This window comes from Anoplolepis gracilipes, chromosome 10 (assembly GCF_047496725.1).
Source record: "Anoplolepis gracilipes chromosome 10, ASM4749672v1, whole genome shotgun sequence".
In the NCBI taxonomy this organism is placed as follows: domain Eukaryota; kingdom Metazoa; phylum Arthropoda; class Insecta; order Hymenoptera; family Formicidae; genus Anoplolepis; species Anoplolepis gracilipes.
Genome location: NC_132979.1, coordinates 2,391,443 through 2,404,900, shown reverse-complemented (window position 1 = coordinate 2,404,900; position 13,458 = coordinate 2,391,443). Strand labels below are relative to the sequence as shown.

General features: G+C 27.3%; 2 protein-coding genes and 1 non-coding gene across 4 annotated transcripts; 2 read left to right on the top strand and 1 right to left on the bottom strand.

The window, feature by feature from the left end:
• The first annotated feature begins 118 nt into the window (after nucleotides 1–118).
• Nucleotides 119–237, top strand: LOC140670753 (5S ribosomal RNA). Its single transcript, XR_012047610.1, has one exon. It is a non-coding gene; the product is annotated as a 5S ribosomal RNA (ribosomal RNA).
• A 155-nt stretch (nucleotides 238–392) lies between these two features.
• Nucleotides 393–4,835, top strand: LOC140670396 (venom acid phosphatase Acph-1-like). 2 transcript variants are annotated; one of them, XM_072900954.1, is made up of 7 exons: nucleotides 393–429; nucleotides 2,034–2,068; nucleotides 2,399–2,506; nucleotides 3,152–3,417; nucleotides 3,667–3,823; nucleotides 4,079–4,402; nucleotides 4,537–4,835. In XM_072900954.1, the coding sequence occupies exons 1-7, from the start codon at nucleotides 408–410 to the stop codon at nucleotides 4,732–4,734; spliced, it is 1,110 nt and encodes a 369-aa protein (XP_072757055.1). In that variant the 5' UTR covers nucleotides 393–407; the 3' UTR covers nucleotides 4,735–4,835. The 2 variants fall into 2 exon arrangements, with proteins under 2 accessions (XP_072757055.1, XP_072757054.1); XM_072900953.1 differs by lacking the exon at nucleotides 393–429 and adding an exon at nucleotides 480–679.
• A 576-nt stretch (nucleotides 4,836–5,411) lies between these two features.
• LOC140670319 (uncharacterized) lies at nucleotides 5,412–13,228 on the bottom strand. The gene is made up of 14 exons (XM_072900877.1): nucleotides 13,065–13,228; nucleotides 12,370–12,488; nucleotides 12,097–12,207; nucleotides 11,560–11,825; nucleotides 10,977–11,260; nucleotides 10,444–10,649; nucleotides 10,120–10,353; nucleotides 9,138–9,151; nucleotides 8,489–8,615; nucleotides 8,232–8,342; nucleotides 7,605–7,873; nucleotides 7,032–7,315; nucleotides 6,722–6,927; nucleotides 5,412–5,689 (listed from the first exon to the last, which is right to left on the bottom strand). The coding sequence occupies exons 2-14, from the start codon at nucleotides 12,475–12,477 to the stop codon at nucleotides 5,444–5,446; spliced, it is 2,466 nt and encodes an 821-aa protein (XP_072756978.1). The 5' UTR covers nucleotides 12,478–12,488; nucleotides 13,065–13,228; the 3' UTR covers nucleotides 5,412–5,443.
• Nucleotides 13,229–13,458: the final 230 nt, after the last annotated feature.

Here is a 13,458-nt window from a genome sequence, read left to right as displayed (position 1 = left end):
TATTTATTTCATTAAATATATATTTAATAAATATTTGAATTAAAATAAACACACACACACACATATTTATATATACTTTTAAAATTAATTATTACTAATAACTTGATTCAATTTTTCAACCAACATTCATACCACGTTGAATGTACCAGTTCTCGTCTGATCACTGAAGTCAAGCAACGTTGGGCGCGGTTAGTACTTGGATGGGTGACCGCTTGGGAACACCGCGTGATGTTGGTTCCAAACATTTTCTTTTTTTTTTAGAAGAAGCTAATAATACGATTATTTATTTGTAATTTTATCTTGGATAAAAAAAGAAAATAATAACAGAAATAAAAACAGGCGACGCTCAGTATCATTGACATTTCCTTTTATGCAAATTCCTTTTTATGTAACTCCTGCGAAAATCTATGCTCCGCGGGACGTCAGCACGTAAGTCCGAATTAGACTAAACAACGATTAAGAGAATTTGATCAGTGCGCTTCCCGATACGGATGTGTTAACATCTATGTAAGAGTGACTGTAAAATACAGATTTTTCACAAACCCGATAATGACGCGGGATTATGTTCTGTTCCGTCATCGTTTGACGTTGTTATTATTTCTTTGCTATGATATATTGTCCATCACGATTGCGCAATATTGCAAAATGGAAAAAGAACACAATACGATTTGCGACCAAAGTACGTAAATGTGACGAAGTGTACATGCATGATTTCGTATGTCATATCGAATTATGCAAATAGCCTAATGCGAAAAAGTTTCGAGAACAGCATTTATCGATAATTATATAATAATGGTTATTTTTTGTATAAATTCTTTTAAGAACTTGGAATCATCACATGTCATTTAATTAAAATCTAAACAGTAGCTCTATTTAATATTTCACTGACATTTGCCAACTCTTAAAATACATACTGTACAAGTTGCAAAACAATATACTATATAACTATATTGTATTATTATATAACAGCAACATGTTCATCTGAATAACTCTTTCTTGAATAAAAGAAACGAAAGATTTAAATAAAACAATATTAAATCATTAGATAAATAATGCTTATTAAGAAATTTGTATTAGTTAGAGTTTAGAGTATTGAGTCAAATCGCTCTGACTTTAATATATCTTATCATAAAAGGCATAAGCCAATCTCCTTTGCATGATTTTAACTGCAACAAAACAAAAAAAAATAATTAATATATTAATCAGATATTAGTTTAACGTTATAACATTCAGATATATAATGTAACATCCTGATTGTTGAAAATTGAAAATATAAAACGTTCGCGTCATCACAGCCACCATGTACAGATATCTGCCTCTGTGATAAAAGAGTAAGTGTCTCGTAATATTTTTATCAACCATTGGCCTGATATTTTTAATGTAAATATAAATTAAACTTTGTATATAGATTCCATATAATCTGTTTTATCAATAAAGAAAAATCGAAAATAAAATATAATAATTTAAACTTGTAATCATCAAATAATTTGCAAAGGCGTTGTAAGTTCAACTGATCAATCTGTTTTTAATTTCTAATATTATTATTTCTGATATAATTTTCTCGCGTCTATTTTGAGTCCTTTCTGTTTGCCGAGCGTCTAGTAGTTGTCCTTGTTATGGTTTTGCGCAGATAAATACATGTTTGATATTATAATTTTTTATTAGACAACAATCTTAGTGTTTATTGTTATCATAGAAAATATATCTTTATAATATATACATATCGCAGTATTTTTTTACGGAATTTCCATTGGGAGGTTTCATCAAGCTCTTAATTATGAATTTCTGAGAATGACGGGTAAAAGAGAAAGATAACGAGAGGATGTGATTTAATGTAATCTCGAATGTTACATGTTGTTATTCAGCGTCAGTCTTACGTAGCGTATCAACTTTCAATCCCCAGCGGATCTCTAAACGCTCTCTTACTTTTCCTAATTCATATCACGTATTTGGAGATTTATTTTATTGTAGAAACATGTATCGCGTGCTTCTGCAGACGGTTGTGCTATTGTTAAACTTATTTGTGTCCTTAGGACAACCCGTGTATAATTTGGAAATGGTTCAAGTGGTAAGTAAATGTAAATAATTATACATATATATACATATATAAAATAACGTACAAAATATATAAAATTTTAATGCAAGTAAATTAAATTAAAATCGAGAATAAAAAAGTAATAATGAAAAAATAATAAAATATAATAATATAATGATATAATAATATACTAATAATATAATAATATAACATAATGAAAAGTTTCTGTATTATATTTATTAGTTAAAAACAGTTTTTTCTGTTTTTCATTTAAATATTTAATATAAAATATACTATTTTTTTACATATATTATATAAATGATAATAACGTAATGTAACGTATATATCAAATATATATGTCAGATGATGAGACATGGAGAACGAACGCCGTTATTTAAAGAAATGTATCCCAAAGATCCATATCAAAATGAATCAGTTTATGAACCATGGGGTGTCGGTCAATTAACCAATGTAAGTAGACATTAATATTACATTTATTAACATTTAAAAATATAGTATTAATTTAAAAAAAAGAAACTTCTCTATTTTTCACAATATTATTATGCCATCTATATACACTAGTTTTTATGTTTTAATTAACTTTAGTATATTATAAATTTTGTATTTAAAATCTTTTATCTTTATTTATTTGGAGGACAAGTTTGTTTGCGCATATATGTATTACTTATACACATTTTCAGTGTGTTTTTGATTAATTAAATTACTCAATTTATATAATTAATATTCCACATCAAATATTAATTTATTAAGTATTTCTCTTTTTATCTCTATCGCACGTACTAAATTAAAAATTATAGAAAATTATGTATCTACACAATATATAAACGCGAATTAAAATTTTGACCTGTAAGCAAGAAATAAAAAATTATTATAATAAAAATAAAAATTTCTCCTATTTATAATTATCTCATGAATTAATATTTTTAGTTTTAATATAATTTTATAAATACTTGGTACAATATAAGATACTCCTTTTTACTTCTCTATGTTCTTGAGACTCTAATCACAGATATCATTAATAAGTGATTGTAAAAATATGATAGACTATCGATAAATTATAAAAAAAATAAATATGTTTACTTTGGAATTTTTTAGCAAGGAAAGATGACAGAATATCGAATCGGTACTATGTTGAGACAGCGTTACAATCATTTTTTAGGATCGATCTATCACCCGCGTGATATCTATGCTATCAGTTCAGATACCGATCGCACAAAAATGTCTCTCCAATTGATGTTAGCAGGATTGTATCCTCCAAATGTGATACAAATGTGGAATTTGGATTTACCGTGGCTCGCCATTCCTACGCATTACATACCTGAAAGAGTGGACATTGTATTAAAGTCTGAAAGTTGTCCAATGTTAGTATCAAACTTTTATCACAAATTTTTGTATTAATAGCATTTCTTTAAATTCCTTAATAGTTTCTTGTATTATTATTTTCTTTATAATTACACGTGTTAAAAATCTTTTTCTATAACAATATCTTAATATTCGGAAATATATTTCCTTTAAAAGTTTATATTTTATTTTATAATTATATTTTAATTTACAAATGTACGTAATATTAAAGAATCTGTTGATTTTCTTCATTATAATAATTTTTTTAGATACAAGGCAGCTTTAACAGAAGTAAAAAAAATGAAGGAAGTCCGCGAGAAAATTGCAGTTTACAAGGATTTTTACAAATATTTAAGTGAGAAAACGGGATTAGTCATTGAGGAACCATTGCCCGTTTATGAAGTTTACAATTTACTAACAGCCCAAGTAGGCCAACTTTTTTAGATAAATTATATTGTTTTAGACAAAAAATATTTTACATATCGGGTCAAGCATACATTAATTTATCCTTTCGTGGAAAATTTAAAATTTTGTTTCTCTTTCTCTCTGCATTTCTTTTTGTATTATCAAAAATTATTTATAATTATTCAAGCATTAATTTAATATATGTATATTTAATTATTACAAATTTTTAATTTTTGTAAATGTTTGATGATGTGATATAGTTTCCTATATTTTTAGAAAAATATGAATTTAACTTTACCAGAATGGTGCACTGATGAAGTGTATCGGAAGATGCAAGATATAATTGTGCTAGAATACGACATCCGTTCGTATACGACTCAGTTAAAAAGATTAAACGGCGGTATGTTGGTTAAAAAGTTCACCGATAATATGAATGCTAAAAGCGAAGATGCGCGTAAAATGTACGTGTACAGTGGCCACGAAGTAAATCTCGCGGCATTCGCCAGAGCACATAATATCAGCGAACCGAGATTACCAGGTTACGGATCAACGTTTATATTCGAGAAGTTGCGAGATAAGGAAGGCAATTTTTACATCAGGGTAATTAATCCGCAATTAAAATGATTAAATTGTTCAACTGAAAATTAAATTATATTTTAAATTGAAAAATATTATATAATTATAAATATATTTATATATTACTCTCTAAACGTCTGCTTTTTCCTTGTTCAAAGATTATTTTATGGACTGGTTCAACGGAAAAATTGATGATTCTCAAGCTGACAGACTGCGAAGAAATATGTCCTTTGAAAACTTATTTGGAGCTTGTTAATGGAATAATACCTTCAAATGAGGAGACGACTTGCTTGTGGGACAATATAACGAGAGAAGAACTGCTCAAACTCTTTGTTGAAAAATTAAATAAAAATTGATAAAATTTAGTATTAGTATTATATAAATTAAATAGAAATTACTATATATATTTTTGTACGCGTAAATAAAACTTGAAAAATAAATGAAAGAAATAAAAGTGCGATATATCAATTATTGTTATTAAATTATTTTTATTCTTTATAACACATTGTACTCTCTTTAATATAAAGAAAGATTAGTAAAATTGAGCAAAATTAGAAGAAAGATTAACGATGTTTTGTACAAGATAAGGAAATTAATCTTAATCTGCATTATATTAAATAAATAAAATATATTAAATATATTAAAATCATAATTAACAAAACAAACTTTTTCATTAAATTATTTTTGAATCGGTTAACATTACAATGCCAATTATAAATTAATGATTTACTGATATATTACATATTTGAACGTATAATAATAACAGTTAAATAAATAAATAAAAGATAATTTTTTTCGCAAGAAATAACATTTACAGTATCTTCTTGGTTGATATGAAGTACTATTAACTGTATATATAAATAGTTTATTTATATATATTAGGTATTTATGTATATATTATGTATATTACGTATATTCTGTCACAAACATAGCAAAGTATCATTTTTTTATTAAATTGTTTTTAAATACAATTATGGATATTTAAAATACTTTATGGATGTATATATATATATATATATATATATATATATATATATAACACATTTTTACAATTAGTGCTATGCGTTATTGCTGCTTTGTTTCTACATTAAAGTGATTATTCTTTATTAAATCATACATCATTTTTTGCAACGTGACAGGATATTCCGTGTTAGCGTAATCTTCAGTTTGCCTCTTATCGCAAACCATTTCTTCGTCGGACGGAATCAAATCTTGAATTAAATCTAAGAACTTGTCGAAAGGGCAGAGTAATTCACAGCCTGGAATCTGAAGCTCGTCCATGATCGGCGGAATGCCTCGATAATATAAAAGCTAGATAATATAAAAGCATATTAATAAAATTATAACATAATAATTACGAAAACAAACGCGGCATGAACAATTGACATATCTCCACACACTAACGAATTAATTTAATCATTGACATCATTATCTCGTTTTGATTGCTTAAACAATATTTTCGTTGAAAATTTGAGTAAAAATTTCACGGAAAACAAAGACTAATAATAGTTTAAAAATTACAATTAAAAACAATAAGAGAAATAATGTTTACTTTAAAGGTCAACACAGATCGGGCGCTATAAAACTAGACTGTAAATATGTAGCTAATTTTTGTGCAGTATATAATTGTATGCAAGCCCGCAGATTGAAAGAAAAATATAATACGCTATAAGCCATAAAATTCCGCTTTATAGCGCGCGTTTGACTTGTTTGGCTATTTTTACAAAATAATAGCGAAAGTAACACATAGAAGTAGAATACAAATACGAATACGTGATCGTTACATTAGTGATCTTGAACTTTATGTGAACAAGTTTACTTACTAACACGTTGTTTGACATAGAAAAATTAATACATCCCTATTTGTGGCAGACAAACAGTAGCGATTACAAAGATATAAATAGAAAAAGATAAGTTTTGGAGACAGACACACACACACACACACAGATGTAATTGGAATAAATGATGTAAATATTTAGAAAAATGACAAATATTTGGAATAAATAATGAAAAACTCTCCAAATTCTTCCCCATGAACTTTGATTTCATGAATCCATTTTTTCTTTGGCTTTAAAGTTATTATTAATAACAACAATAATGCCGCTGACAATAAGTTCATCTCTTATATAAATAATGTAGCAGGAAAAAAGCAACATATTATACACAGTACAGCATTCAGTTTGTCGATCGGTTTTAATATTGATGTAAGTTTACATCACAAAAGATACGACACATTTATTATCAATTCCAAGATATTCTGTATCTTGAAAAATTATAGATTAAATTATTATCCGTGCGTAATTAATTAGAGGCAAAGAAATATTATTTTGATATCATGCTCACCTTCACGTAATACTGCTTGTCTTGTTCCAATAATTCTAAAATAATCGCGCTAGAGTATGCAGGTACATGAGGTTTGTACAAGTTAAATGCGTGCAACATTGTCGCGATGTTACTCTCGTGACCACTGTACAAATAAATCTTTGTATCTGATGAGTTCAAATTTTGTTCGACTATCATATTGTCTAACATTGCACGAATCATCGGGCCTGAAGCAGAAAAAAATTCTCTCACAAATATATATCGCGCGAGAAAGATCTATAAATACAAATGTGAGAAGAAATTCAGATCAAATTTTCTAGATGTATCTTACCAGCGTAGAGTCTTCTTATTAAAGGAGTAAAATTGGCAATATTATATGCAAGCACAATTCCATCGAGCAGTGGACCATCAGGGAAGTAATCATGCGCCCATTTGGGAAGAGTTAGATTCAGGGACGACTCCGATACAAAAGTATGATACAAATAATACAAATCCAACGGCTTCTCGATTTTCTTACCGGTTAACTCTGTCAAATTGTTCATTACGTTTTTAAATTTGGACAGCTCCTTTTTTATTTCGGGCAAATTCAGTATACGATTGTATTCTTCGAGAAATCTGAAACAGATCTTAGGTATAAATCTCATCACCTTTTATAACTCTTTGAGATTAAAAAAATATTTCTTTATCTTTGTATCTAATATCTTGATTTTTTTAGAATATTTTTCTTTTATCAATTTTCTACACATTAATTTTCTTGTATATTTTATCTATATATATTTATTTTTTTCGGAAATGTCAAAGGATTGATTAGATATAGATAAATAGATATTTAAACAATAATTTTCTATAATTCAATAAGTTTGTGACGTTTGTTTGATTTATGTCTGAACATTAGTCAACTTACTGTGGACATTCATCACTCAAAAAAAAATTGTCGTCGACACGTGGCACGTATGTCATTGGAATTGGTTGCCAGTTTAAATTAACATTCCATCGTTGCCGACTATCCGTAGGCGGAAATAAAGCAGCAAGAACGAGTTGTAGGGACATCTTTGTTCTATCATAATCTGAACTGTGTCCTACGACGAGTTTTGGCAGATACAGATCACCCAGAAAGTCTCTATATCTGCTGTGCAAGGTTTGTCCCAATTCATATTCACGTTTCTTGCCTTGCTATAGAAATTGCGTAAATAGTTATGTAGAATATGAAAATGGAATAATTAATTTTAAATTATATTACTATCAAATCGTATTATTTAATCTTAAATTAACATATTCTGCATTGGAAAGAATAGATAGAATTTATTTGACAAAGAGTTTTATTTTTTAAAAACGGAAAAGCATATGCTAGCTTTACACTTTCTCTTAAAAAAATTTTGAAAATTTTGATTCACGATTTTCGAAATGAGAATATTTATTATTATACTTTTACAGATATTGACTTATAATATTTCCATTAATTCCTTTCACTCTATGTCTTTATTTGGGAAATGTCAAAATATATAAAATAAAATAAAATTACATTACTTACAATGGTTAAGTGAGCAAGGCCTGTCGGAAAGAACGTATAATTTAAATATGGATCAGTCGGAAACATTTCATATCCGTTATTATCAGGTGTTCGATCGCCATGTCTAAATACCTACGTAAAAGTTGAATAAAAATAATTATTTGCGATCGTAAATTTAAATAATTCGGAAAAAAGAAAATTTAGAATTTCAATTTTATATAAAACGCTAAATATTTTAATTTGTCTTAAATTTAAAAAAAAATAAGCCGCAATCTTACCACATTAACTAATTTCAACTCAGGCTGTATACTTTCGCTCAGAATGGTGTGTAGACTGATGATAATTAGGGATACAATCGACAAATAATTGAGAGTGGAGAACGACATCATGTTGCTGATACTTAATCTGAAAATGTAATGCCATTAGACTTATAGTTAATTCTCATTTGAGAATGATAAATATCCTGATAGCGATAAAACTGATAAAAACTGTTTCATATAAACAGCTGTAAAAATGTACATAAAAATTATATTCCTTTGTACAAAATAAACGTACAGGAGATAGCATGCTTACGTAAACCATAAAATTAATGCAAGATAAAGATAAGAAACAAGTTAGGGTAAAGAGCTTAAATTATTTTTTTAATATTTTGTAAAAGATAAAACGCGTCATTTAACTGGAGAGGGGTAAAAAGCTTAAAACGTTTTTTTAATTTGTTGTGTAACAGATAAAAGGCTTCATTTGATTAGTAAGTTGAAACGTTCCATATTCATATACATGTATATATGTAAATATAATATAAATTAAATAGAATTTTCAACGAAACCTAAACTTACTTAAGGTGACCTCCTTTATAAAACCCTTTAAAGGTTTTTCACTTTTTAAGGGTCTTTTACTGTGATAGGAAATAGTTTATCTAATAGTTACCTTTGTTTCACGAAAATTCACCAAAGCTTATAAACTAATGAATTGATTGGTTTGATAAAATATTGAACAGTTGGTTCAAACACGTCTGCTATTTGATTACAACCTTGTGATACCAGATTCTGATTTATATAGGCTCGGTTTACGACAGATTCTAGTGTTATTGAATATGCGAATATAAATATACGAATATAAGTATACAAATATAAATCTGAAAGAGTTTTTTATGTTTTGTAATTCGTTTATATATATATATATATATATATATATATATATATACTTTTATTTAAATACAAATTTATCGAGATATAGATTCTATCTAAATATTAATTGTTAAATTATATTCAACATTTGAATTTTAAATTTTATATATTTGTCTTTATTGTTATATAACAATTAGAATCATTATTAACTTGCAAAAAAGACTCAATTTGCTAATGCAAGAAAAAGAGAAACATTTCTAACAGTTATTGAAGAATTATTATTGAATTATTATATGTTAGTCTAGAATTAATATTTTTTATATAAATAATTGTGTAAGTTTCATATAAGCAACAAATTGTAATTTTTTAAAATGTATATTTGTATATATTTGGTTTTTAATAAATATAATACTTGACTTTTTTATGTAAACAAAATGAACACATATACTAATATATATTCACACACATATATACACACATACACAAAAAAGGACGAAAATAAATTTTTAATATAGATTTAAAAAATCAAATTCCTAAGAGTTTCTTTTAATTCACCTCTTTACTAGATCATTTAAATATAACTTAATAATAGTCGAATTTGTATACATGAATTATAATAAATGTTTAATATGATAATTAAATAAATAAATATGAAAAAATGCTTGGTAAAAAACAACTTAATCGTAATAAAGGAAATGCAACTAATTTAATTAATCTTTCATGTTTATGATACTTTTATCTCGCGTCTCATGTTAATATAATGTATGATTTATTGTTTATGCGTTTCTATCTACTGCTGATGATGACTTAATTAAGTTATACATGACTGTCTGCAAACCAGCAGGATATTCTACGTTAGCGAAATCCACTGTCTGTCTTTTGTCGCAAATCATCTCGTTGTCGGACGGAATTAGATCTTCAATTAAATCCAAGTACTTTTCGAAAGGACAGAGCACATCGCAACCTGGGATTGTCAGTTCCTTGATGGTCGGTGGAATGCCTTGATAATACAGCAGCTACGAGAATTCATCGCGCGATACAAATAATTAAATTTGCATCAATTTCCTCATTATTGAATAATGCAACTATTTCTAGAACACACTTACCTTGACATAATACTCTTCGTCGATCTCTTGCAATTCCATAATAATTGCGCTGGAATACTCGGGTACATGCGGCTCGTACACGCCAAAAGCTTCTAACAAGCTCGCAATATTGGTCTCGTGACCACCGTATAAATAAATCTTTGTGTCTGGCGAATTTGCATTTTGCGCGGCTATCATATTATCCGTCATGGCGCGGATGAGCGGACCTGAAACAAAATAAGCATATTATTGTTAATAAAAATAAGGATTTTATAATAAAAAAAATTTGGAAAATATATATATGCATAACTAAATTTTTCACCTATTATCAAACTAAAACTTTGTTTTTAAAAATTTCAAATTAAATAATAATATTTTTTATTTCTAAATCAAAATATAATTTATAATATAATATAAATATAATTTAATTCAAAAAAACAAGATTTTGCTTTTTACATTAATAGTTATGTGCTAATATCTTAATATTTAATATATTAATAAATGTATTGTTCATATAATTACTAAATGCTAAAAGTAAAAAAACAGTAACTTACCAGCAAACAATCTCTTTAATAAAGGAGTGAAATTGGTAATATCGTACATGGCTACCATTGCATCGAATAATGGACCGTAAGGGAAATAGTTATACGCCCATTCGAGAAGCGGTAATCCTAATGAGGATTCCGCTACGAAAGTTTGATAAAGAAAATATAAATCGAAAAGCGTCTCTATTTTTTTGCCAGTTAGTTTTGTCAAATTGCTCATTAAATCTCTGAATTGATATATCTTTGCTTGCACTTCAGGCAAGCTCAATACTCGATCGTACTCATTCAGGTATCTGAAAACAAATCAAATATGAATTTCTTGCCTTTTGCATAAATCTTGGAGCGAAAGTACGTGAGAATGTATCCATCTTCCCATTCTCAATATTTATTAAAATCTTTTTCTTATTTAAAAGAGGAATAATCATAAGCTTTATTTAATATTTATTGCACGAGAAATTTTGAAACTCTGTCTCATAAGAATTATATTATATTTTTTTAATATCATGTACATTCTTTGTAGTAAGAATTGAAAGAATAATTATTTCTAATTTGCTGTTTTTTTTTTTATATATTTGCTGTTTGTCAAATTTACTGTGGACATTCGTCGCTCAGGATGAGGTTGTCATCGACACGTGGCGTGTACGTTGTTGGAATTGGTTGCCAATTTACACGAGAATTCCATCGTTGAACACCTGTCGGTGGAAACAAGCCAGCAAGAACAAGTTGCAGAGACACTTTTGTCCTCTCGAAATCTGAGCTGCGAGCTACGACGAGTTTTGGCTTGTACAGACTGCCCAGGAAATTATTATATCTAAAGCGTAAGACTCGCCCCAACTTATATTCGCGTCTCTTGCCCTCCTGCGCAAAGAAAGTTTACATATCTTCTATTAATTATTTGTCAAATTTTGTTAGAACGTTTTTAATTAATTTTTAAAATATTCCAATTTAGAAAAGATTGATAGGAATTTTTCAATTTTTAAAAGAGTGAGTATTAGCTTCACAAGCTTTATTTATTTCGCACAAAAAGTCTTAAAATCTCCCAATCAAATTATCTTTTACTAACTCATATTTTAATTCATATTTTTTATAGGACTCGTTTTATTTGATTTTTTAATTTTACGTTACTTACTGCAGTCAACTGTCCAAGACCTGTTGGATAAAAGGAATAATTTATATATGGATCCTTCGGAAACATTTCGCGACCATTATTGTCAGGTGTTCTATCGCCGTGTCTGAATACCTGTAAAAATTAATAAATAAAAATAATTAGAGACTAATTAAATCACTACAGAAAGACAGAAAGAATTTAGAAAATAATTTGGCTTCTATTATCATTATATAAAATACTTAATTGTTTTATTAAATTATAATAACATTAATGGCAATATATAATTATACTTACCACATTTACTAATTTAAGTTCAGGCTGCACACCTTCGATCAGAAATGCATTTAAAGTAATGACTAAAGCAATTAACAGAGGATTTACAAAAACACGGCTGGAGATCATGTTGCAAGCACCTAATTAGAGAATGTAATATTATTAGATTAAATCTTTTCATTTTTCAGTTGAAAGTGATTTCGTAATTTCGATAGATTAATAAAAATGCGCTTCTAGATAAAAATAACCATTTAACAAGTATTAATATATACATAAAGATATCCCAATATCAATAAATATTCAATAATTTAGCAAATTTATTTTTTAAGATGGGAATTTAACATATATTTAACATATACGCTAATAACGTTAATAAAAATGCGCCTCTAGATAAAAACAACAATTTAAAAAGTATTAATATATATATAAAGATATCCCAATATCAATAAATATTCATTAATTTAGCAAATTTATTTTTTAAGATGGGAATTTAACATATATTTAACATATATTTTAGATATGTGTTACATAATAAAATAAAATGCAAATGTCTTAATGTCATTCTCAAGAAGAAAAGTAAAAAAGGTGACATTTATATAATTATTAGAAAATTATTATAACTAGTAATGTAACTAAAAGTCGGTATTTTGTTACGTAAATAACTGTGAAATATGTGAAACTATGAGTATTTCGAAAACTAATAAAATTTGACGTACGTATTTATGATGTTGATGGAAGGACGTTCTTCAGAATTTAATGATTGTATAATATTATGATTTTCAATATTTATAAACCGATCGATGTCAATCGTGTCAAACCTGAACAAGAGAAGATTTCTTAAACTAGCAATTGCAAGGATTAATCGAAAACTGACTCTTTCGTACGATACATAAGCCTTTTAAGATGCCGCAACATACACCCCACCATATCGTACTTCCTGTCTGAATCGTGGACGTCATGACACCGTAGGCTTTGTAAAGAGAAGATTTTTATTTATAAAATAATTTATTTCTAAAGTTATAATAAAAAATTATGTTTCAAATATAAAATTTATCACACAAAATATTTATTTATACAATATTAATTATATTATGCAAATAAAAAAAAAAT

What these genes read in the sequence shown, in the direction of transcription:
- LOC140670396 (XM_072900953.1), top strand. Translation starts at nt 550, where the DNA reads ATGACGCGGGATTATGTTCTGTTCCGTCATCGTTTGACGTTGTTATTA. An exon ending in GTGTCGGTCAATTAACCAAT is followed by an intron (nt 2,507 to 3,151) that starts GTAAGTAGACAT and finishes GGAATTTTTTAG; the next exon opens with CAAGGAAAGATGACAGAATA. An exon ending in ACAATTTACTAACAGCCCAA is followed by an intron (nt 3,824 to 4,078) that starts GTAGGCCAACTT and finishes CTATATTTTTAG; the next exon opens with AAAAATATGAATTTAACTTT.
- LOC140670319 (XM_072900877.1), bottom strand. Translation starts at nt 12,477, where the DNA reads ATGATCTCCAGCCGTGTTTTTGTAAATCCTCTGTTAATTGCTTTAGTC. An exon ending in GTCTTGGACAGTTGACTGCA is followed by an intron (nt 11,826 to 12,096) that starts GTAAGTAACGTA and finishes TTCTTTGCGCAG; the next exon opens with GAGGGCAAGAGACGCGAATA. An exon ending in ACGAAGAGTATTATGTCAAG is followed by an intron (nt 10,354 to 10,443) that starts GTAAGTGTGTTC and finishes GAATTCTCGTAG; the next exon opens with CTGCTGTATTATCAAGGCAT.